General features: G+C 38.3%; 1 protein-coding gene across 18 annotated transcripts in view; it reads right to left on the reverse strand.

Annotated features, from left to right (window-relative positions):
* Positions 1 to 27,662, reverse strand: part of LOC129765136 (protein vein) — a 150,966-nt gene that overhangs the window by 87,358 nt on the left and 35,946 nt on the right. For 15 of the 18 annotated variants that reach the window (XR_008741389.1, XR_008741376.1, XR_008741379.1 and 12 more), the window contains one exon: positions 16,597 to 18,471. Coding sequence is in view for 3 of the 18 variants with exons in the window: in XM_055765020.1 (XP_055620995.1) it covers positions 16,597 to 17,857 (1,261 nt within the window). In the remaining 15 variants the exon portion in view is untranslated. The remainder of the gene's footprint in view (positions 1 to 16,596; positions 18,472 to 27,662) is intronic. The other 3 variants (XR_008741388.1, XR_008741387.1, XR_008741386.1) reach the window with 1 other exon arrangement.

Raw genomic sequence — 27,662 nt, forward strand, 5'->3', positions numbered from 1 at the left:
TTCTTTTTAACCCGCCAGCAAAATAAAAAGTAATTTTTAATCATTTCAAAAATTAATGAAAAAACGCAAAAAAAGTTATATAATCAACAGTTACACATTTTTTAGTAGTAGATTATTATACACTCAATGATATGCAGCCAAACAAATAGGGGAAATTCTAAAGGACGTTTAACTGAAAATTAATTTTCTTAGGGGGACGGTCTTACCACGTCTTCCCCTACGTGTTAAGGATTAACATTTGTGTTGTTATACTCCACTCAAACTGAGATACAAAATTTGATGAATGAAAATGGATACTAATCGATTTCATTCAAAAATCTATATATATATATATATATATATATATATATATATATATATATATATATATATATATATATATATATATATATATATATATATATATATATATATATATATATATATATATATATATATATATATATATATATATATATATATATATATATAAATGGAGTGATATCTGTTTGTCTTTCTGCCTTTCTGTCTGACTGATTCGTATGGACTCGGAAACTACTGAACCGATCGACATGAAAATTGGTATGTAGGGGTTTTTGGGGTCGGGGAAGGTTCTTATGATAGTTTAGACCCCTCCCCTCTCTAAGGGGGGGCTGCTATACAAATGAAACACAAATTTCTGCATTACTCGGAAATTAATCAAGCAAATAAAACCAAATTACGCAAACGGAGGTTTTAGGGTGCAATAAATGTTTCTATGATGGTTAGACACCCCATCCCCCTCTCTAAGGGGGAGTTGCCATACAAATGAAACACAAATTTCTGCATTACTCGAGAATTAATCAAGCAAGTAAAACCAAATTAGGCATATGGAGGTTTTAGGGGACACGAAACGTTTCTCTGTTGAATCCACACTTCTCCTCCCTCTCTAAGAGGGACTGCCATACAAATGAAACACAAATTTCTGCCTAACTCGAAAACTAATCAAGCAAATGGAGCCGAATTTGGCATGTGGAGGTTTTAGGGAGCAAGAAACATTTCTAAGGTGGATCAACACTCCTCCCACCTCTCTAAGGGGGGAGGGACATAGACAGTTATCGGGTATGCTATGAAGGTTCTCGCGTGTGAATACTTTTCGTGTAAGATACAAACAAATATAGCTTAACTGTAGTATATGTCAAACCATGTTACCTGAAAAATCGATACATGCATACGTGATACACGAGAGAGAGACTATCCAGCATTTGAATTTGACTTTGCCGAGCCCTGAGGGAAAGCATGACCGCGCGATGGCAGGTGTAGCAACGTGTGATGCTTCCTAGAGCAGTTCTTTCAGGTCCTACTGGAACAGTCCTTCGATTGGTGTTTTCCCTTGAGACAGTTGATGCATAGCCCGTGCTTCTTTACGACTTCGAACCATTGTTAGGGATAGACCGCTCGAAATTGTTCTCACTGGAACAGGATGCGGGCCTTTTTTATTTACAAGAGATATGATTTGAAAACTTACAAGAGCTGAAAGTACCCAAACAAACTTCGGAACAGCAACATCGTGCTAAAACAAGGCTCGAAAGCTTTATTAGCGTATTCTAGATAATCCCAACCACTGCATTTTAATGGACGACGAGAAGTGTGTCAAAAAAGTATCCAAGACGCTGGCAGGGCCTCACTTTTACACTGAATTACTTGGGGAAAGTTTACCGACTATGGATACAACTGTTGCGGTGGAACAATTCGGCCATAAGATGCTAGTTTTGTAAGTCATTTGCACATGTGGCTTGCGATCTTCTACACTCAAAATAAATATTTAGCACATCTTTTGAAATCCTCATTCATTACATTAAATGAGCTTAGGCCAGTATTCTAGTCTAGAAATTTGAAATAAATCTTTTTTCCAATTTGTGATGTTTAGACATTCAAGAATATACCCTGGAAGGGACCTTTTGAAAATCGCATTATTTACCGAGTTATAGTCATTTTTGTGACGCAGTATCTAATCTAGTACAACCATGACACAGAACTTCAAACGCGTTTTTGTCGGAACTAGTTTTTTTTCAAACTGGCGTACACGATATCTTAAGTTCTACTGAACCGATTTATTTCAAATTTGATGTGAATGAATCTTCATACAGCTCCATCACATTAATTAAATTAAATTTGATTTTTTGACAATTGTCATAAAAAACGTGCAAAAAGCAATCTTTTTTCAAACCTTATTAAAAACAGGAAGTGGGTTATATCTATGGTATAACCGCAAGGGTGACGTAGGACTATCGTTGATTTAGAGATCATTTGTATGAAGTTGAATCTGAACTCATTCTGAATGAATGAATATTTGGAGAACTTCGAAAACGAGAGCGTTACGTTGGAGGCACAAGGTTTTATGCATCCAATATTGGATACGGAAATATCCTACTGATGGGGAAGAATAATCTTCAGAAGCTATCCTGTTGATCGCGATTGATTGAAAAATCACAAAACCTAATGTATTTGGTCACAGTGTTACATGGATAGAAAACATTAAAATAAACTCTTTCATATGAATGTAATTTTAAATTCCCAGAGGAACTGGCAGATTATTTTCCGGATCTTTCTCGATCCAAACGGAAAGAATTCCGTGCGTGTATGTGTGTGTGTAGCGGCTGCTTCGAGATCTTCCCGGGGAACCGTTTGTGGCATCACTCTCCTCCTGATGGATTCCCTTCTGGCCTAAGGTGCACAAACAGGCTCTTGGTGACACCGTTCATCCGCGCTTTCATGATAAACGAAGAGCTTCACCACAACAGCGACAACATGCTCCAATCGCTGTTCAATTAGAACTGAGTGGATTTCCGAGCGGCGCTCGCTTATATACCGATTGGTGATTTCAATAGCCTATTTTGAAAGTAAATTTAAGACTATTGAAACAAGTTTTTGGATCAGAAAGTAACAAGTATAGAACGCGTAGACATTTTATCTTTCGAATGAAGTGTTTATCATACCATTTCGTTCAGTTGTTTAGGAGCTATTAACATTCAAAATCTCGGTCTCCGGTGTAACGCTTTCGTTTTCGAAACTTTGATTTTACACCCCGGTATAGAAATGAAAGACGTAGTCCTACGTCAAAAATTATTTGTTGTCCGAGGTTCATACGGTAGCGGCATCTTTACTGATTCAGAATCTGTTCGATTTTTTTTATTTCAGAAAACCAAAAAGGGCTGGAATCGTGTACGTCATGACAAAACTTTCTTTTGTACTCTCGCACTCCTCCAGCGTGTAAGTATTCTAATTTCGAATATTTTGTTGTGCAATCCACCCATACTAGTACAGCATTTATTCAAGCGATTCAAGACGAGTTTGTGTATGCCATAGCAATATAAGAACAATATGAGAGAACAAAATAAGAGAAACTTCGCAAATAAGCACGCATTTAGAATGCGTCAGCCGCTGTGATGCACCAAATGATTGCCGTATATACATGGCACCCGGCACGAAAGGGTTAAAGGGGTTACGTTTTCTACGCTCTCTCTTCACTCTCAGAAAACACTTTCCGTGTATACTCTCAAGGTCCAACTTTTTTTGTATGATCTGATCGTGTAGAACACCCAGCCGACCTTTTTTGGGTACAATCCCAAGATTGAATATCATCTGAGAGAATGAGTGATCTTCTGCCATTCAAACTTTTTAACACACTTAAAAAGCTGTTTTTATTTGTGCATTGGACCCTTTAAGGTGAAGGTGGAAGCTAGCCACGAATGGCTGCCACAATGGCGCTCATTTCTTTCATCTCCCTCCCTTACCCCTCGCCCGTAAATTAATAATTTTACGAAACAGTGTGAAGAAAATGATCGTTTGCACACACTTCCCACCAAGTTATATTAAGGTGAAGGTGGAACCTAGCCACAAATGGCTGCCACAATGGCGCTCATTTCTTTCATCTCCCTCCCTCACCCTCGCCCTCGCCCGAAAATCAATAATTGTTAAGGCTCTCCAACGTGAATATGTGAAAAAGCAATACGATGAACGAAGGAAAATTTTAAGGAATTATCAACATCGAGTTACTGTGCGGAAACACTTGTTAATACCAAAAGAGCCCCAATTCGCGTGTGTTATAAATTTACTCATGTCACGCTAACCAGAATTTTACTTCATATGCAAATACACCTTCTATATATATATATATATATATATATATACATATATATATATATATATATATATATATATATATATATATATATATATATATATATATATATATATATATATATATATATATATATATATATATATATATATATATATATATATATATATATATATATATATATATATATATATATATATATATATATATATATATATATGTATATATATATATACAAATGTATTCCAAGACAAGACTCGTGTCAGTGAAGCGCCACACAGTCTGATAAGCGAATTGATCTATTTACGTACAAAGATCAAAACAAACGAAACAAATTGCTCTTCTTTCTCTCACAAACACTCTTACCCAATTTTTACACATGGTTTTACCTATACTACTGCGAAGCTTGCTTCCACCTTCACCTTAATACAAGAATCTTTTCTGTCAAATCCATGTACTTTTCTCACAAAAAGGGACCATAAATTCTCCTATTCATTTGGATAAATGCTTGAAGAAAAGATCGCTCTTTGAGTAATTTTCAAAGTTTCAGCAAGTTCATCATTAGTTCCTCAGTTGCCCTCAGCTAAATTCTTTGTCGCTGGTCGCTTTGTCGCTCGATGCGCCATCTAGTTACGCCACACTCATTCCTGTGGGGCGCATACTTTACCATACCATAGGTAGGTAAGCAGCATCTAATGTTTTGATTATACTGTTTCATCCACCGCTCAGTGACCCGTCTCACATTAGAAGTAGAGGATGAACCCGCACAGTCGGAGAGCGCCTGGCGACTATCCTAGAAAAAGATGCACCATCCGATGAGGCAACACTGTTGACAGATTAGGGGATTCGAGCGGCATGAACCAAACAGAAGACCGAGAGTGTTCTTGGATGGAAAATCTCGCCGAGAGGATGCGGTTGCGGTATCACACGACGTGCGATATCGTGCTGAGTGCCGTTTCGGCTGTTCTGACCGTACCTCGGCCGACAAAGGACTTCGAGAGCGGTTGGCTTGCAAAGCGGTGCGTGGCAAGGGTGTGACCCGAAATGTAACATCAAACAGCACGCAGTGGTGTAACATATTCGCGCCAATGTAAATAGTCAGTCAGTGGCTCGAGACCGGTTCGTCACACTGCGGGTTGGCTCGATTTGTTTATCATCAATCGATCGTCAGACGGTATTGCAGGTTTTTCGGTTTCGAGCTTTCATCGTGATGCGTGAACAGATGATAGTCGAAAGGATTATTTTTAGATTGGTTCTTTTTATTTCTTTTGGATAGTATAGTGAACTCGAGCGCATTGCTTTCGGACAGAGATACGAGTTTAATTACGTGTACTAATGGTGTGATCGATTTTAGAGACTGTTTTTAGTGATTAGCCACAACATTCATTCAGATTTCATTTATAATAATTCAACTTAAGTAGCACCCACATACCCAAACACGCACGCGTTAGCAACACGCGAGCTCTGCAAAGTCAGTCCCGACACAACAAGCAAGCTCTACAGAAAACGGAGAAAACATGAGTTTTCAGCACAAAGATAAGTCATCATCGTCGCCAACGGTTGCAGACGCTAATTTCCCAGTCGGTCGGTGTGAGAATGTGAATATTTTAATGTTGTGCCACGCACTCACCATACTGTTGCTGCAAAAACCAAACAGCCAAAGAAAATCCAAAAATATAAATAAATAATAAAACCAATCTCTCATGTCCCACTGTCTGGCTCGATTCTAATCCAGCGCCGGCAGCTACAGAGTTGTATTTGTTATCCCAATGTCGGTTAGTGAAGTAGAAAATGCTGTTTTTTGACGTAGGACTACGTCTTACATTAAGGGTGCCAAATCAGGAAACCGGTCACGTTTTTATGAAATAAAGTTAATGTTAATAACTATTTTTGCTGCGAACGGATTTTAACGATTTGCATATCAATTGGATCGGAAATTTTCTAAGATTTGTTTGGTATGCTATACATTACAATCTCATAGTCTGTATATGGTTTAAATTGATGAAAATTGGACGCGTTCCCATTTCCCCATATATTTGTTCTGTCCATTTGTGTGCTTTCCCGAACAGAGCTATCCATAACGAGCAAATTATGCAGCCGCTAGAATAGAAACAGTCGGAGACGAATGAATCGTTGGATTTGAAGTATCCGCAATTAAATGAAAAGAAGAATAGAAACAACGCAGGTGGATAGCGAAAAGAGAATATTTGCGAAGTAAGTAAGCTGTCACTAGTGTATAAGTATTGCATCTCCTCTGAGTAAAATTTTCAGAACCTTTCTGTGTCCGAAACAACAAAGGTCGCTTATTCTGCTCGCTTTGTGTTTTATGTTTCCCCTTGAGCTGTGAACGCTAGCGGAACTTTTTACTAAAGAGTTATTTATGAACTTTCGACGTATTCGCCAATAATATCCGAAATGATAAACCAACAAATTAAAAAAAAAGATTGCATAGTCCTACGTCCTAAACGGTCGTGTCTCGGATACAACCCCTCGATGTTTTTCTAAACGATCTTCTGAAAGTCAACGATACCAAACGTATTGCCGATAAGTATCCCACAAAGATACTAAACAATTTAAAGCTGCATTATTCAATTTACATCTAAAAAACGAAAAAGCAGATGGGTGTTAGCCTAGAGGCACGGACAGGAGCTTGACGTTGGACTGTGAATGCGTGTAGTAATTGCATTTGAACCGAGATTTTTCATTGTTCAGAAATCTGTAATGTTTATTCTTTTGATACATCAAATGGAGGATATCCTTTAATCGGGTAGGATGAGGTAGAATCCGTAACCGCATTCTAACATGGACACGATGTTCACAAAATACATTAAAGCAATTACCACCCTTTTCTTCTATTTATTTAATTATGCAGGAGCCCTCATTTATCAGTGCATTTTTGAACACAAATCTTAAATCTTCATAGAAACAAACCTCTAATAAATCTATAAACACAGAAATGTACAAGTAAACTCAGGGAAATGAAGCGGGCATAATAACGTATAATTCTTCCAAGGAAGACATATACGAGTAACATAATATTAGAATCGCAATTATTTCAGCTATCATGATCTAATATGTGTGAGCATACCCTTTCAAACGTCTAAATCAGCAGCCAAATCGAATTCTTTAATTGCAATTTTTTATATTATCAAACAACATGCTCGATATCATGATATCCTGAATCACAACTACATACATTGTTAGTAGCAAGACCACGATAAAAAAAATGGAATTGAGCACGAATTGAGCACAACCTGAACATCTATCTAATAAAATCTCTATCAACGTTTAACCTTTTGATCTCTGTGTGGTATACCCAGTTCCGGCAACGTGGACATTTTGGCTATGAAGTGGGCTGGGAACTCGGCACATCTTCCGCCATCTCATCAGCAGGCAGTCGCCGTTCGGCTTCGGGCGGGTATCCGATCATCCCGCGGATGCTCAGAGACACACATTTTGGTGATCCTGCCAGACTGCTGATTTTTCAGCAGATATGTACCGTAAAACCTGTTTTTGTGCGAATTTTTTTTGGGCGATTTTTTTTGTGCGATTTTTTTTTGTGCGGTATATGAAAAGAAGCATATTTGACGATGTTATCGTCCATTTAGTTTTTTCGATGGTTTGTATGCATTTCAGTGCGAAAAATGCATATTTTCGTCTCAATTATCCTCTTCTGAAATCATTCCCCTCCTCCCATCAAATGCTCTTAGTTTTTCTAAGTTTTTGCATGACATGATATCTAACAGCATCACGTTTCGGCTAAAAGCACAAAACAGCCACGCGCAACCGAAAAGGCAAACTGTTACATCGCAAAGTAGGGATACAAAAAGAAATTGAACGGTGAACGGCGTGGATTTGAGTTATTTTCTTGGGGGAAACTTTTTTTATGCGGTCTCTATCTACCGCACAAAAAAAAGTTTTTTTCAAAATGTGTACCGAACACGGTTTTTAAGGCTATTGGTGAAGTATTGTCCCTATCTCCCGCACAAAAAAAAAGGTTTGCCTGTATTCTTGTTTTTTCCCGAGGAATACCCCACCACGCGTGTTAGTATAAACGTATTATAAATGGGGAAGTACAGTGAATATGTATATCGTAGTTGTAAACAACACTCGAAATGTGAGAACCTAAGACAAGACCAGACAATAGGGCCAGTTTTCGAACCATTGGCAGCTGATTGGTCAATTTTAAAGGGTTGCCAATAATATTTGAAAATACACTCCTACATAATGCACTGATGGTATGTACTCTCACACTAGTTTTCATGATAAAGCATAACAGAAAAATACAATTTTTTGTGAAATACGCAACAATTTTGCTTTAAATCATCCAAATGTAATTATTCTTAAAATATCTGATACGAAAACAGATGGTAGGGACGCGACAAAATAGTCTTCGGAAACTTTTTATCATTTGGAAACTTGACATCTCGAGTGGTTCAACATCCCAACAGCAACAGCTCACGCTTGGTCGAAGAGTAAGAGTAAGAAGCCAGTTGTCACGTCTTGTTTTATTTCCATATGAAAAAAAAGATGATGATAAGAGTTCGGAACGGGACGATCGTGCTGTGTAAAAATGGAAGTAAAATTATTTGCGGATCGGGACGACCACGCAGAACAAGTACGGACTCGAGAGGAGCGTATGGAAAACAGAACTTGACTCACTTGACTCACATATCCCAAAGGTGGTTCAAATGTTTTGTATGAAGGAAAAAACACTGAAACAAAATCCACATGCATTTGTTCTTTATCGTCTTATTTTCTTTTTCAATTCTTTTTGTCGGAGAAGAGAGGAGATTTGTGGTATGCCCAGTTCTGGTAACACGGACATCGTCAGTTTAGCTATCAAGTGAGCTGGCTGGGCACTCGGCATATCCAGCTCATCAGCAGGCTGTCCCCGTTCGGCTTCAGGCGGGTCTCCGATCATCCCGCGGACGCTCAGGGACATACAACCTCCAAGGTCATTCCTCCATTGATTCGGCCAAGTGATAAATATATGCGTTTGTAATATGCGTTTGAAATCTCTTAATGAATCGTTACGTGCCTTATTTTCAGTTTCGTAGAGTGTTACCCCTCCAATATAGAAATCCAAGACGTAATCCTACATCAAAAGTGATTTTCTATGTTCAGTTAAAATAACTCAATAACTACATTATTGTTTCATAGTTTTGGTAAGTTGACTCGTTTAAATTTGTTTTTAGGAAATAGGAAATAGGAAATAGGAAATAGTAAATAGGTAATTTTGTTCTGAGTTGTCGTATTCTCTAAACTAATAAAATTTGATAAGACAAACTGATCACATCATTATCATTTTGTTATAAATAAAATTGAAATAATTTTAATTAGTTGAATTTTCAATTCTGCTGAAGGTAAAACAATCTGCGGTAAATCCTCCAATAAGCCATTCTGTTCTAGAACGATGAACACGGTCCACAAGGCGCTATCATTCGTTATTCTATATGATCAATAGCTCATTCTGTCAAAAAGAAACATACAAAGCTTAACTGCTTGGAACACCAGCAGAATATCGAAAACAGTGCTTCATAATCCATTAATAGTTTCTCCGCTGATTAATATCCCCGCTTCAGAGGCACGAAACGCTGCCTCGCTGCTTGTCCTACAAATCGATGAAATTCCTCCTGCCATCGAAAAGACACCAAACGACTGGCGAATGTTCCCCGGTGCTGTATGAGAAAAAAATTAAGCCGCACATAAATTACAATATTGTCGATGCATTGTTTTGAGCGCCATCTAGGGCCACTCAAAAGCCCAGAAGTGTGTGGATGCCTATAAAAATTCAAATAAAACGCTATTCACACAGTCACTTCTTTTGAAACGTGAGTACGGCACCAGCGCCAGGTTTGGGCTGGTTTGGATCGGTTCGGTTCGGCCTGATGACCAGTTCCAATGGAGTTTTCGAATTTCTCGCAGCACTTTTCGACTCACGGTCTCACGTTACGCTCTAGCATCCCGCGCGTAGTATGGAGAACTACGCGCGCCGCTACACACGCGGAATCGATTTGAAAACCAGCCGGGCATGCGTCAGGGCAGAGCGGCAACGACAACATCGAGGCGATAGTGTCTCCGGTTGTCCGGTCCATATTCGGGATTCTCGGATTCTCTTGCTTCTGTATGCAACTTACCGTGAGTTTTATGGTAAACGAATTGGCGACAACAACGACTAAGACGACGACGACGTGCACCTGATATTCCACATTTGGCAAGTTTGGATTTACTGTTTATACTGCATCATTGCGTTTCTCACTCACTCACTCTTTCTCTCGAGCCCGCCCTCTGCCGGGAAACCTGTGCGATCGGAGTCCAGCCGCAAAGGCCTACAAAAGGGTCGTCTTCTGTAACACGTTTCTGCACCTCCAAAAGAGTTATGGCGGGTAAACGCGAGGCAATAAAATTACGACCGCCAATCGGCCCGAGTTCTCATTATAATTGCCGCTGCGGGTTGCGTCTATCAGACGGGTGGGAAGGGGGCGCGGGATATGACATTTGAGAATGTGACGTTTCGCAGGAATGTTAGCAGAAAATTTCAAATTTCTTCTGATGCTGCATATTGATTGAAAATGGAGTTTCTTTGGCTAAACAAATTTTGAAATAATCGTTCATCAGATAAAACAAGGTCGTTTTTTCTCGACCTCATATATTCTGGTAAATTACAATATTGTTCTAAAATATTCTATAACGGTAACTTAAGTCTGTCCTATTCGTTTTTACCATCAATCCATCAAATGATCGAGTTTTTCTTTTCGTCGGAAAATATTGGGCGATTATCAATTATGAATTGAGAAATGCTGCTAAATTCTAAATACAACAAGTTGACTGGGTAATGGAATTAATAAAAATTCTGCATGGATTTTTAGTGAAAAATCAGCTCATATCATCAAGAGATATATGTACGAAAAATAATCGTACGAATTGAAAAGTACGAAAAATAATTGAACATTATCTCAAATGGTTGGAATTGTGCAAGTGATTACATTGCGGACGCTTGATTGTGAAGTGAAACATTCGTATTCTTATTTCAACGCATCATTTCAACAGGCAAGCACAACAGTAATGAATTTAAATTATTCGTGGAGTGATAGTGTTTTTTATGTAAAAAATACATCGATTTCTAAATTTATTTAATACTAGCCGACCCGGCAAACTTAGTCCCGCCCAAAATTTGTTTTTTGCTATCAATACCTTCAAACATTCACGTTTTCTTACTAAGCGCAAGTTCATGAGTGCAATCGCAGAACTGTTCATTGATTGATTTTCTGATCTTCCCTTTTATTTTTTTTAATATAAAATTTCAGTAATTCTACCAAAATTCGACATTATAGTATCAGATTATTTTCAGACACAATTCTCGTGCGAGATTTGTCAACCAATTGCAAATAACATGTTTCTCCGTTACATGGAATAAATGTTTGATACAGAAAACATGATAGAATAAAGATAGACCCCTCCCCTCTTCTCCCCTTTGAGAGGGGGAGGAGTGTATATTCACCATAGAAACGTTTCGTGCCCCCTAAAATCTTCACATGCCAAATTTGGCTCCATTTACTTGATTAGTTTTCGAGTTATGCAGAAATTTGTTTTTCATTTGTATGACAGCCCACCTAAGAAAGGGAGGAGGAGGTGTTTCGAACCACCGTAGAAACATTTATTACATCCTAGAACCTCTATATGCCAAATTTGGTTTCGTTTGCTTGATTAACTCTCGAGTAATGCAGAAATTTGTGTTTCATTTGTATGGCAGCCCCCCCTTAGAGAGGGTGGGTGGAAGGTCTAACCACCATAGAAACACTTATTGCATCCTTAAACCTCCAGATGCCTTATTTGGTTGCATTTGCTTGATTAATTCTCGAGTAATGCAGAAATTTGTGTTTCATTTGTATGTACTTCCCCCCTTAGAGAGGGGGGAGGGGTCTCAAACTATCACGAAAACCTTCCCCGGCCCCAAAAACCCCCACATACCAATTTTCATGTCGATCGGTTCAATAGTTTCCGAGTCCATAAGAATCAGACAGACAGACAGACAGAAATCCATTTTTATATATATAGATAATAATTTTACGAAATTAAAAAAGAGATGTGTGTCGAAAACTGAGGAAAATTCTAACGCATATTACGCAAAATCAAAACATACTGATTTTATTCAATATGTCGTTGGGCGTAATTTTGTTGCCTTCGATTTGAAATCAACAACGAAGTACGAGCGAAGATTTGCGTCATAGCGCGTATATTGGCAAGACGGCCAGATTGATTAAAGCTTGTTCATAACGCTACGGTTGAGGAATAAGAAGCCCAGTGCAATTTGGTCGATGAAAAGGGGTACTCGGCCTTGACGGTAACATTAGAAATTGAGGCGAGAGCAACAACAAAAAATACATTAAACGTGTGCCAAATCGCCTTGGCCATTGTTAGTCGACGGAAAGCTAATTCGGTTTGACGTCATTGTTTCACCTTCATTAAAACAACTAAATTGAAATCATTTGTCCAGATAATTACAGCCCTACGTCAAACTTATGTCCGTGCCCCTTGGTGCAGAACCTTCTATATTTATGAGAGAATGAAATAAAGATCTTAAGTGTGGTAATCACAAATCATGTACGATTGAATCATTTTCGGATCTGACGTTCGGTCAAGATATGAGAACACCGTTTGCATGGATGAGTGCAACTAAATAAAATTGACCATTCACATGTCATCAACATAGCTGATTTTCAAAAAGTGTAAACTATTACATCGTTGAATAAATTATTTAGTACGATTCCTTGCTATGGTGGCTGAGAGCAGACAAACGACCGCAAAAAGGTTAACGATTATTCTTTCAAGTACACTGAAGTCGCTTTTTACACGGCTTTTTTATACGCGCTTTTATTTTACGCAGTTTTTGGAATTTACGCGGTTTATTTTTACGCGGATTTTGGACTTTACGCGGAGTTTATTTACGGTTTTTTTTACGCAGCACGTATCAACCGCGTACAAATTCAATGTGCTATTTGATGTGACTTTTCACGAAATAAGTTTGTATTGTATCACTGATTAGTAGCTGAGAAATAAAAGGAGATGCAGATATCATGATTGCAGCGTACAAAAAAAAATCAGTTAATCAATCGTTAAAATATGAGTTGCATTTTTAATTAATAATTCACTGTTTGTTTTATTTTTATACGGATTTTAAAATTCACCCCGTTCATTTTTACGCGGATTTTAGAATTTACATGGTTTTATTTCACGCGGATTTTGGAATTTACGCGGTTTTTTTAACGCGGATTTTGGCATTTACGCGGTTTTCTTTTACGCGGTTTTTGTTTACGCGGCACGTATCCCCCGCATAAAAAGCGACTCCAGTGAAATTGACAAGTTTTGACGTTTATGTTAGATTTTGTTTATTTCCTTGCTTGATTTCTTTAATGTGTGCAAAAATGCAATGACAAAAATAAAAGCCCACCCTCGAAAAATATTATTAAAATCATTCAAAACCTTTGAGAAATTCCTCGTTTCCACATGTTGTGACAGCTAGGGCTGTTCGATATTATTTACAACCTTTCAGTAATTCAGTTGACGCGATACAACCAATGTATTGTTAACGTTGGCACATAGAAGTCGATTGTTGTTGTCTACACAAAGAGTTTTCAACAAAATAAAAATGGATGAGAGAAAACCAGTACATTTTGAAGCGGAAGATTCGGAATGAGCCGGGGAGCAGTACGTGAAATTGTGCACAAACACAAACCGTACGGTTCGCTTGCTGACAGATTATGAAGAGGCCGTCGTTGGAAGACCAATAGCCGGACGGATCAATGAATCATCCAGGAAGCGAAGAAATCTCCAAAAGTATCAGTCAGAGTCATTCAGGGAAATCTCTCGTTGGCGGCGTCGGCCAGAACCGTACCTCGCAGGCTAACTGAGCATGGACCCATGAGAAGATCATCTGTAGGCTAGAGTTCATAGCGGCCTTTCTGAGTTAATGAAGCATAGTTCGAGAATACGGATGTTCTCGTACAAGGTGCTACTCGTTTGACATATTTATATATTTCCAAGACCTTCTATGTTTCTTCGACTTCAAATCGTTACAGAACCTCTCTTGAACTTTACATGAACCATTCTACAGTTCTTGTTGATATTTTTTTAGTAGAACTCGAATTTTGATAGAATACGAAAAATTATGTTTTTTTTTGTGAAATAATGGGAGTACCGGTAAGATTGATACCCTGGCGGGGTAAAATCGATACCTTTAGAGAAACAAATGAAAACTTGTTAAAACAATTTCAAAATAATAAGAGCCTATCCATATAGTATGTAGACTTTTTAAGAGGAGGAGGGGGAAGAGTTGCAAATGATACATAATTGGTTTGCAAAGATTTTGAATGATAATCAAACAAATTTATGTGTTTCGACTGCAAACAAAAACTGTTCACTGTTGGCTTGTTGAACCCCATAGTACAGGTTTGCAGAACGAATCGTTCAGATTCCGGTCTAGAAATCGCAGGCAGGAATTATCTTTTTCTCGTTAAAGGTAAAAAATTTTGTTTTATTTTTTTGCCAATTCAAAGGCCCGACGACGGATATCGGTAATAAGGATCTTATGGAAACGGTTCTGCAGATTATACAGGTGACGGACAAACTCCAACTCCTGGTCGGGAGTAAATAATTTTGTTCCCAGCTTTGGTGAGCTTCCACCAGAGATGTGGCCAATGAGCCTTTTTTGTTGACATGTCCTACTCAACGTTGGTTCTGGTAGAATATCATCCCAGCACAAACTAGGTGTCGTTTTTGGAATCGGAAATTCGGGAGATATATTAATTAACTGTGCATTCCGGTTCTTACCGACTTGTGCTGCGAATAACGAGTAACTAAGCACGTGTAGATCGCTCGCTGGTCTCCATAGACTGATCGTGAGTACCATCCTAGGACCTGCATTGATTGATTGGCTCAATCGTTGAATCAATCGACCCATATTAGGCCAAGCGATCGAAAAATCGAACAGCAACTTTGAAAATCGGAAGCGCGGAAAAAAAATCTTGAATTTTGAGGTTTCTGTAACGCCAATAATCAAATTCACATCAAGGCTTTCGTTAAAAAAAAAGTTACATGCGCAAATCATAAAATCAACCCTTTGCTCCTTTCAATAAGCTCCTACTGACACCTTAAAACAAACAAAGCAAAACATGAGAATGGGAATTAGCTGACACAGTCCCTATATAGAGCGATGAAATACATATCAAAGATAGAAAAAAAAATAAATGACCGATGACTTATTTTTTTCAAATACCGCACAAAAACCGCACGAGATTGTTGATGCATTTTTTTTTTGTGTGATCGCACAGAAAAAATACAAAGGATAACTGAGCGCCCGTGTTACAATTTCTCAAAATATTGAAGTTTAATAAATTTTCGAAAATTAATATTTCCATTTTAGAATCCGACGTCGCACCATTAAATGTCAAAATTTGTTGAATCGAAAGAGTTTCCTAATATATATTAATTGTTTTTAACATTAAATACAATTTTTGAGTAATATTTTTTAACAGTGCATTCAAAATATATTTTTTTTCTAGATAGTTCAATAATGTTCTAGCAACTTTCCCGTATGTCATATTTTAATCAGACATTTTTATTACGAGTTACGATTTTTTGAAAAAAAGAGTTCCACGTCCTTATCAAAAATCTGTCGTAATTAAAATTGTGATTTTGGGTGACTGCCACCATATGTAGAAAATATCAAAATGATTGGAGAGAATCGTGTCAAAATTTGCTGTTTTCCGGGTGTTTTGGCTTGAAATTGCTCTTGAAAAACATAAGAGAAATGTAAAATGAGAAAAAGCGTGAAAAATGGATTCCTGGAAAAAATTGCAGAGGAATGCAATGTCCCAAAAGCCGACTAGCAATATTCTCACGCAGAATATACCTCATGTAAAAAAATGCCATACGGACAAAAGCGCAATGTATTTATTAACCTAAAAAATCTAAATGTCCAAATAAAAAGGTCTAACCTTGCATAAGGCAAACGTATGCCGTCCGACGCTTGTTAAAGCTCGGTTAGACCTTACAAAACGATCATCTTCTATGTTTCAAACTAATAGGGCAATCAGTGAAACACTGGTTTGATTGGAAAAGACCGCCGCTTCCGATGGCGGGTCAGTGGCTGACTCGGATCGCGTCACTCACCTGGGCGGCATGTCTCAACGTTTTTATTATTTATGTCTGTGAATTTATCGAATGAAAATCGCGTCTCAAATTACTGTTGCAATATTATTTGTTCACATTTTGACTGCTTGGTAAAGAGCATAAAATCGCGTGAGTTTGTATAAATAGCTAATTATAATTTTTTGACGCCCAATTGACAAATATTTCACTCGTGTAATTTTGTCACAAAACAGCATTTAGCTTCCCTACAATGAATGATTATCACAAGATATTCAAAGTCAAAAAAAACCTAATTAATACAGAAAATGTGTGTCATGTACAAAAAAAAACCTTCTACTCACCATATGTTTCGCTAACCCCTTCCAGCACCCCACTGGTGGTACGTCTGGTTTTCCGGATCGGTTGGCCGAGGATGGTGAAATTGCCGAGGTCGATCTGCTTCACAAACAGAAAGTATACCTTTCCCTGTTCCAGCTCCTCCCGAACGATTCCCCGCTCGCGATAGGTCTCCCGGTAGATGTCGCACTCGCTAAAGTTACGATAGGAGAACTGCAAACGCACATTGTTGGGCAGGTAGAATTTGGTGTGCTTCTTGTGAATGGTTACAATCTCGAAGGTTACGGAGAAATTAGCCCGCCGATCGCTGCTCATTGATTTGACCTTGCCCTCGAAAACAACGGGAGCGTCAAAGGCGAGTGTCGCAGGATCCCGCGCCGAGCAGTACCGGCGGCCCGGTCCAATACTACCGGGCCCCCCGGTTCGTCGGGGAATTTGGTTGTTACTTTGGGCGGCAACTGATGTGGGCGCGGAAGGACGGGCCGAGTCCCGCCGGTTGCGATTAGTTGCTGCTTCTTCGGGTGATGCTGCGAGGCGCAGCCGATGAGCAAGTCGGCGCGCTCGTTTTTGGCTCATACGAAGCTTCCATTGGCGTTGCAAATGTTCCTCTGCTTGGGCGGCGTTTTCAACGCTAATACTAGCACTGCTATTGCTGCTATTACTTTTGGTACTAATAATACTACTACTGCTACTGTTAACGTTATTGTGACTATCTTGGTTTGCAGTGAATTGACTTAGGCTAGCTGGCAGAATTGGCAGTTGGGACTGCTTTTGTTCTCTCGAGTACGTGGGATTTATCAGCTGTTTATTTGCGTTTGCTACAAGCGCACGATTAGCGTAATTAATTGGATGATGAACGCTTAATTGGCGGTCCACTTGAACTAGGGGCAACCGGCGATCAGTGCTGGTAGTTTTGCTAATGGATTTGGTTAAGTATTGAGTGGCGTGCTTCCGCTGCGTCGACGATTCTGGAGTGAATGGCCACTGCCTTGGCCGCCGCTGGTAAGGACTCGTAGAGTCCACTAACTCACTAGTATCACTTGTGGAACCCGCTGCTTGGTTAGAATTTTCATTGGCAAACAGCTCCAATATACTATTTCTCCTACCATTACTAAAACTACCAATACTATTTATGCTACTAGCATACGACGAGGATGGTGCCAAGTGCATCGTGGCTGCACTTTCACACCGACAGAATATCCACACGAGAATCGCTAGCCATGAGAACATCAAATATTTAATGGGATTCCATTTGCGCAAGTACATGGCGTCCGACGTTCGTGTACTGGGGTTGCTGCCTAGGTCCTAAGCATCAACCGCCTGTGATGGAAGGGGCCGAACCTCTTTCAACTCTTCCACTAAATCTCAAGGAAGAATACACCACGCTGTGTGGTGAGCTGGGGCCCTGGAGAATCCCCAGTAGTTACAATCTAGAATATATGGTTTGCACGAGCTTCGAACCCCTTTTTAAGGCGCCTCTCGGTAACGGTTGGCTCGAAATTTCAATATTAATTTAAACTTCTTTGTTGACCTACACTGACGTATGTCAATTATTTTCTTCATGGTTTAACCTAGTAATAGAACACTTCTAACGAAACGAATAGCCAAGCTGAACAGATTCTAATCACTTTGTCGACTAGCGCTTTATTCTCATTTCATTCTATGTTATTATTTTTTTTTTTGCACACTAATGTCGAGATGGAAATTTTCTCGAATTACTTTCACGCTTTTCCAGCGTGGCTACATACTTCAATCTACTGTTTTCACTCATCACTTGGCTGATTGGACAGCTAAAATATTTCATAAGATATTATTCCGGATCATTTGATGCTATACATTTGGCTCCAATTCGAGAAGTATTTGTCTTCGTTTAGGTCAATCTGGAAAGAAGAAAAAACAATTTGTTTCAGTCAGAATACTTTTCTATTTTATTTTATGTTGGGTATGGGTTCATTTCTTCGGTATTATGTTTGAGAGACGGTTTGAGGTATTTTTTCTGAAACAAGAGTAAAATATACGAGAAGCAAATACACAGTTTTATCTATGCACTGTTCACGTCTTCAAACTCTTCAGAAGAATGTGATGTAAGGGATTTCTTTTAAGTTGTCAGAACAGCTTCAATTAATCGAATACCTTATTTTATTTCCTAGCTTAATAATGTTCGCTATATGTCATCATTAAATTGTTTTTTATTTTATTTTATCAGACAGTCTCAGTTCAATTGAGGCAATCCGCAATCCGCTGAAAGTTGATAAACGCTCATCTTATTTCCTAACAAGAATAAGACATCTATTAAGTGTTTTGGTCGAAAAATTATTCAAGATTACCTTAGCATGGGTTCCCTCTCATTGCTCGATTCTGGGAAATGAGAAAGCGGACTCGCTAGCTAAGGTGGGCGCTTCAGAAGGCACACTTTTTGAAAGGCAAATTGCTTATAACGAATTTTTCCTCGTCAGTACACACTCGTAAGTTGGCAGCGCATGTGGAGTGAAGAAGAGTTCGGTCGTTGGTTACACACGATTATCCCTAAGGTCTCGACGAATACATGGTTCAAGGAATTGGATATCCGTCGTGATTTCATTCGCGTGATATCTCGGCTTATGTCCAATCACTACAACCTAAACGCGCATCTCTATCGCATTGGGCTCGCAGCAAACAATCTTTGTGATTGTGGCGATGGCTACCACGACATCGAGCATGTTGTCTGGTCATGTAGGGTAACACGGGGTGAGTTGGTCATACGGGGTGATTTGGACCACCCCATTATCTCAAAAAGTACGACTCTACTAGGATTTTTTATAACGTAAACTTCTTTCATTAATGAACCGTATGTAACTAACGTAAAAAACTTTGCTAAAATCCGACAGGTGAAATGAAATGGTAACATGAACACAGCCAGCACATTGATTGTCAAAAAATGTGAATTTTCCGATGGTGGGTTTTTCCCGCTGATTAAACAAACTTTTCGTGTATTGTGCAGTAAAGTTCTGTTCGTCTACAGAAGAGGAACAATTGCAGCGAAACTGTAAGTTTGATAACAATAAATGAAATTAATTGCATTTTAATTTTTGCATATTGTGTGGGATGACATGGACACGTTTTGTGGGGTGAATTGGTCCTACAGATTTGAGGTTTTTCTTTTGTCTAATTGATTCAAGATGCCGCTGAATTACAAAAAGAGGATGGGCAGACAACGTTGGAATAAGGAGGAGCTTGAAAGAGCAACGCAGGCCATCGAGAACGGATTTTCTTTGACCAAGCATCGAAAGTGTTTGAAAATGCTCGAACAACAGTGAAAAAATCCATGCAGAATTCGAGATTGTCTCAATCTAATTTTTTTTGGTCTGGAAACTAGCCAAGACACCTGGTATCGATTCCAGAACACTGTTACTGATTGAAACATTATTCCAAAATACTTTACATAAACATAAGTTTTTTTTCGATGAAACACACACTGGATCAAATCACCCCACAGACGTTCCAAATCACCCCGCATCAAATTTTAATGTCCAAAAATCATCTCTTTTATTTTATGATATATGTGGTAGTTTAAAGCTTGATATAATGATTAAACATTATTGATTGAGAGAAAACAAGTGTAGCTCAGTATACAATGTGACATTTTTTATTTAAACCGTATTGGTTTGGAAATATTGGGCGATTTGCTTAGGTGGTCCAAATTCCCCCCTTTTCCCCTATCAGGTTCCATGCTGCTCGCTCTAGAGCACTGGGAGCACAAGGCAGACAATCGGATATCCCCGTCCGGGATATCTTAGGTAGCCGTGATCTTCATTTATACCTGTTCCTCAGAAACGCAAATGTCAACGTTTAATGATATTTCCTCCATTGTGTCCCTGTTTCATATCCCTACTATCCGATCTATAAACTTTTACTTAGTCGCGGCAATACATACACATACTCTTTACAGATGCACGGGCCGAAGGTTGTGCAGTCCACTGATCATTCAACAAGAGCCAAAGATTGTACCGCTCATGACAACTCTACACGAGCTGATGATTGTGCCGGCTAGCGACCATTCTATCCTGGATTCCTCGAGTCGCTGCGGGGGCGCTGCTGATTAATGGTCAGCTGCATCCCAATAGAAAGTATCCCGTGTCGGGCACACGTACAGAGCATTGAAGACAGCAACATCCCAATTACGAAAACACTTGTAATACTAACCTCGAGCCAACCACGAGTAATCGGTTACATATTACTAACATAGATAATAAGAAAACAACAAATTGTCAAAATATTGAACTCTCTGCCCAGCCAGGCTGTCGCCATATGAGCCTTGATAAAATATATATTTTGGAAAAAAAACATTGAATTGATATTTGCTGATTCGATAAAATGGCATTCCAGAAGAATCGATTCTCTCTCTCTCTCTCTGAAGATGTACACTAGGGTGACTGCGAAAATGGTCATGTCAAATTTCAAAAACCGACCATGTACATTTTATTTATTGGCCCAAAAAAATGACGTGCAAAGTTTCAGCTATACGAATTGAGTATGATGAATGTGAGTGTGAACATTGTCAACATATCCTTATATCCCATCCTTTTCCTGAAACAAAATGTCACCCTTCTAAACTCGAGCAAGCCGCGAGTAATCGGTTCTCTACTTCATTAACATTAGAATTAATAAAAAATGTTTATATATACTTGTAACTATACAGATAGGAGTTTGGCTCCTTTAAACTTATGTAACTGAGCCTGTAAAAATAAACGATTTAATAAAAAAAAAGTTTCAGCTCGATCGGACATGATTTAGGGGTGCCTCAAAGCGCTCCCAAAAGGTCGATTTTCGGCCAAAAATTTGTTTTCGAGATGACACCAGATCTCGATGTTTCATTCATTTTCAAGTCATTTTGGCATCGAAAAAAAATCGATTTTCCAAATTTCCTTTACGCCCCCGCTTTGAGGCACCCCTAAATCATGTTCGATTGAGCTGAAATTTTGCGCAGATATTTTTTTTGGGCCAATAAACAAAATGTACATGGTCGGTTTTTGAAATTCGATGATGATATTTTTTCCATACATCCATTGCCACCCTAATGTACACACAAGAAATACGTCTGTGACAAGTAACAATATTTGAATCCAGCTTTATGTGAAACTTTGGAACTAATGGAACACAATCATCGTTTTTTATCATACCAAGACGCATCAAACGTGCAACAACACTTGCATAATTTTAAATACAGTTGTTTACCACTTCGAATAATATTTTAGAATGCATAGACATTTTTGTAATAGATTATGTTCTTCGTTACAAATAAATTTGATGACCGTCCTTTTACGTTTGATATGATGCCTAGAGCTACCAAAATATGTGAACGGAAAAAATATTAAACGATTATCGTATTTTAAACTTCCCTCTGAAATTATTGCTCATCTCATGTATACGTAGTTCTCGAACCAAAAGTTCATTCACCTCTAGTATCTGAAATGGCGATTTTCCCGGGCTTCTCAATTGAAAAGTACGTTTTAGGGAAACATATTCAGGTCTGCACAACCACAAGCGAGCACAAAAGTACTCAACACCAAAATATACCCTCGACTTGCATGTATTTGCAAAGCGGATTCTCCCAGGCACATTAATGTTGATGTCCGTGTTAGGGAAACACAGCTCAGTGGGGAAAAATACCCCCGACTTGCATGTTTTGACAAATCGGATTCCCCCAGGCACATTGATTTTGAAGTCCGTGTTAGGAGAACACAGCTCGGTGGGAACAAAAATACCCCCGACTCACATGTATATGGTTGGGTAAACTGACCAGACGTCCCGCGTTACGCGGGACAGTCCCGCATTTCAACGAAATGTCCCGCGTAAGATTCCGTCCCGCTAAATGTCCCGCGATATCAATATATTTCAATATCACCATTGATCATGTTGATTTTCTTAAATGGATGAACCTCAAAAAAAAAATTTATTTGGTAGACTGTTCAAGAGCACTTCTAATGCATCTAAAGATTAATACGTTGAGCTGGTTTCATCGCCCCGACATTGGGCTTTTTGTTTAAAGAGTGTCAACTAGAAGCAGCAGCAACAAAATTGGAAAATGATTTTTATAATAGTCCCCTATTGATCCGCAGGAACCAACGTGAGTCAGACGAAAAGTTCCACTTTGGTCCCCTACCTCTGTCAGGGCTTAACGTTTTAAATAAGCCGGAAGAACTAGTGCATACTCGACAAGAAGAGGCAGAGTTGTTTGATGCAGTATCGTAAATGAGGCACTGGGCGGTCATACGGAAGTTGGCCGGAACCTGAACCATGGCCGATAAAAAGATGTATATCGGCGTGTTATTTTGCCTTTTCGTGGCTTTGGTGGTCACCTGTCTCTCTATTTTGGCCATTCGCCCAAAAGTTTTCTATCGGGCGCAGCTGGGGAATGTTGGGAAGGTTGGTGGTCTTCGCGACAATGTTTATCTCCAGCCGATCCATCCTCCAGTGATCGTGGTATAATGGGCTGATACCAGGATCGGAATAAAGACCACATCATCTTCATAACTCCGGCAGGCACTTCGTAATATATCTCCCCGTTCGCCATATGACTCGAAAGAAGAGGGGCTTGGACATTCCTTCCACGTCTGTCAGAGAAGGACCTTCTTCGAGAACTTGATGTGAATGATATATCTGACGTCATCGCTTACCTGGGGAACGTAATGTACCCGGTCCCCTGCCATTCGTTGAATTCTTGCATCAAGTACGTCTCGTCTTTCATTATGAGTACGAAAAGAAGTTCTTCACTTCTTTCGCCGGAAAGAAAATTTTTACCAGCACCTCAAGCTACTCTTTCTGGGTGATTGCCTGCTGCTCAGATACGGCTTCCGCATAAAAATGTCCATTTTGGCCAGATTCTTCTCCACCGTTTGACCGGTTGCTTCGATCTCCCGGCTTAAGGAGCGGCAAAGAGATGATATTGTAAATACCAGATCGGCTATATCTGGCGGACACAAAGTGCATCAGGATGTCCAACTCCTTCGCTGTGGGGTGGAGCTTGCAGTATGGAAAAATCATCAAGTTGCTTGACAGTGCTTCTTCTTCTTCAATGGCACTAACGTTCCTAGAGGAACTTCGCCGTCTCAACGTAGTATTACTTGCGTCATTTTTATTAGTACTTAGTTGAGATTTCTATGCCAAATAACACGCCTTGAATGCATTCTGAGTGGCAAGCTCTAGAATACGCGTGATCACAGTGCAAGTCGGAGGAAATTTCTTTGACGAAAAATTCCCCCGACCAGAACGGGAATCGAACCCGAACACCCGGCATGTTAGTTATGACGCTAACCACTCGGCCAAGGGAGCACTTGCTTGACAGTGCTGCTGCTGCGAATCAACATCCTTGAATCATTTTTGTTGTAGACTTAATAAACGTAAGATCCAAAGAAAATTTGTTCCTATAAATTATCTTTCATCGCCATCCGAAATTAGTCCATTTTTTTGAATGCATACGTTAACATTAAAATCGATGAAAAATGAATGGAAATTTTCGAGCATTCCATTCGGTAATTTGAAGAAATTTATATAATTTGAATCGTGCTTGCCAGGCGTAAATACTCTGATTGAGCGAGTGATTTTCGGGCGTAAACAAAATCTAAACCACCGAAAAATCACAACTGAGTGCCGAAAATCAGAAAGAAATAATACTGATCAGTTTAGACTCGCTAAACTATGGTTTATGTTCAGATAACGTATACACATAACGTTTTGTTTTTTGTGTCCCGCGTTAGACCTCTGACCATCTGGTCACTTTATGGTTGGGGAAAAAGAAATGTCGTATTTCTGATCGAAATTCGACGTTTTATTTAACATACTTAAAATTATCCAATTTAAGTCAAATATGCGCCGTTTTGTTCGCAAACTTGTTGCCATTAAGAAGGCAACTTCATTTCGTTTCCGTGGTCTGCTGTTCGACGCAACTTTGTCGCGATGCTCTCACAAGAACGTTGTACGGCACTTACGTTCATTTTCCGGATACAATTCCGGATTCTTGTAGTCAGTTGCTTCGTGTCCTTGGCCCTCCAATTGTTTTTATACACTAGGGCACTGAGTGAGCCAAAGAAATCCTCTATTGGGCGGTACTGGGGCAAGTTTGTTGGGTTACGATCTTTCGGCACGAACGGTATCTTTTTCTCCTCAAGATACGGACATGGGGCACGTTGAATTTCCGTTATCCGCATTTAATGGTTTCATCATATGCCCCGCAATTTTTTTTTAGTCTCATCAATGTCCTTGATTAATGAAGGAAGGGATATGATAACTGCTAACTGCTACTTGCCTAATTATTTTCTAGCTTTTAGTACATTATCTGTATTATTATTATGTTTAACCTCAAATAAACCGTTTAACTTAAAAAGTTTTTTTACTCATTTTATTTTCTTGTTTTTAGTACATAATTTGTGTCATTAGCATAATAATAAAACCATTCAACCTTTTTTTAATTCTTTTATTTCTTACCTAAGTTTCCTCGGAATATCTTTATGATGTACTGTATTCTATTAGTTAAATCATTTCATTTAATACCGACATTGAGGGGATTGCCATAATACATGGTACCTGCCCCACATACATTCAAATATACATACAAACAGGTTAAGCTGATTGAAGTCATTTGAAAAAGCAAAAGGGTTATTTGGGGATTGTGGTCATCTTGGCTTTGGATTTTTCATGATCTACTACCTTCTAATAGCACTTTAATTTGATACCCATATTGATGGTGTATTGAAAAAAAATCCACCGTTTCACCGTTTTGCAGTGGTGGTTATTTTGGATTTGATTTTTTTTATAAATAACTATGTTTCACTAGTCAAGCCCTTCCATCTGATACTCATATTAAGGTTTTAAAAAAAAAAAAAAAAAAAAAATATATATATATATATATATATATATATATATATTGCACCATTTTGTGGTGGCAGCCATTTAAGATTTGCATTTTTTTATAAATAAATGTGATCTACTAATCAAGCCCTTTTATTTGATACCCATATTGATGGGGTTCTGAAAAAATATATAATTTTGTAGCGGCCACCATTTTGAATTTGCATTTTTCACCAAAAAAACTGCATTCTACTAGTAAAGCCCTTTCATTTGATACCCATATTGATATGATTTAGAAAAAAAATACATGGCGCCATTTTGTGGTGGCGGCCATTTTGAATTTGCATTTTTCATAAATAACTGTGTTCTACTATTCAAGCCCTTTCATTTGATACTCATAGAGGAACTGGTACAAAATCGGTACCCCGTGGGTAATTTGGTACCCACCCGGATCTCCGGCGGTAATGAGCGCAATCTGGTGGTGAATAAAAAAAAATCTTCTAGTAATGTAGTAACAAACGTCAGATGCCAAAAACCCAAAATATCTGTGTTTTTTGAAAAAAAAACAAATTTTGTTGTTTTTGAAATCTCGAAAATTTTTAATGTGCATCTTTTGAAAAATCATTAAAAATAGAAGAGTGAGCCGATTTTATATATTAAAGCTGATTTGGATCAAGAAATTGATGTTCTTCAACGAATTCGAGTAAGTGTATCGAGATTTTAATCAACAATTTCATAGATTTCATTCCAAAGTGAAAATTCGGTATGCGGGTCATTTGGCAACCCAATGTAAACATAGTGTTGATGATACACTATGCTAAGTATTGCATGTCCATGCAGTAAAATTGAATTAAAAAATTAACTACGCCTGCGACTTTTATAAAGGCTTTTGATTCGTTTTACTTTTTTAAGTTAGAAATAAATCGAGATGAAATTTGTTCACTTTTTCTTGAAAAATCGTTTTTTTGTTCCTCTTTGTTTTGTAAAATTGCATGCTTTTTCGTCAAAGTTGAGTTAATTTACGTAAGATAGTGTACTTCACTTCTATTTTGTATGAAAATGTCAAAAAATACATTTTTCAGTGATTTCAGGACGATTCTTTTAATTTGAAAAAATAAAAAAAGGGGTGCCAAATTTATACCTAGGCATCTCGGGTACTTGAATTTGAGTTGTTTCACTTCTATGCTCAAAGCTCCGAGCCAAATCAAGATTTTTGAAATCGGTTTGCGGGGAAATGTCTGCAATAGATCCCTTCATAAGCTGACGTAATATGAAGAAATTTCGAGCATTGGCCAAGAGCTAAGTCCAAAAAAACTACTACTAATCAAGCTTTTTCATTTGATACTCATATTGATGGGATTTGGAAAAAAAATATATGGCGCCATTTTGTGGTGGCGGCCATTTTGGATTTGCATTTTTCCTAAACAAATGTGTTCTACTAATCAAACCCTTTTATTTGATATCCATATTGATGGAGTTCTGAGAAAATATGTGAACCGGCATTTTGTAGCGGCCGCCATCTTGGATTAACATTTTGCATAAATAACTTGGTTCTACTAGTCAAACCCTTTCATTTGATACTCATATTGATGGAGTTTCTGAAAAAAAAAATATATATATATAACACCATTTTGTGGTGGCGGCCATTTTGGATTGGAATTTTTATAAACAACTGTATTCTACTAGTCAAGTCCTTTCATTTGATATCCATATTGATGGGGTTTTGGATTTCAGATCAATCGATCAACAGGAGGGGGGTCAAATTTCTATTAATGTGGAACAGCGCTACAAACATGTTACAAACATACAAACAGGACAAGCTAAATAAAACCGTTTAATAAAAAGCATTACGTTATTCGTTTACCGAGATAGCGATTTTCAACGCTAGAAATCGTTCACTAACTGATAGTAGAATTTAATTGCTATTAACCCATTAACGATCAGGCTGTGATAATTATTTGTCTAACAATGATCATATCATGTAATTCTGATTATTGGCGTTACAAAGACGATACAATCTTCAATATTTTTTCCGTTTTTACGTTTTCAGGAAAATGACGAGAAATCGAAAAATCGCCAAACAAAAACATTGGCCGAAACCTACATTTTTGTTCCTGTAAGAATTTCAATCCAATGGGTTTTTTTTTCCTATATCACAATTTGTGATCTTTAATCAAAGTAATAATTTGGAAAAGTCTACATATTTTTGAATTTTATAGAGTTTTGTTTTTGTTAGGTTGCGGTT

Source organism: Toxorhynchites rutilus, chromosome 2 (genome assembly GCF_029784135.1).
Source record: "Toxorhynchites rutilus septentrionalis strain SRP chromosome 2, ASM2978413v1, whole genome shotgun sequence".
NCBI lineage: Eukaryota > Metazoa > Arthropoda > Insecta > Diptera > Culicidae > Toxorhynchites > Toxorhynchites rutilus.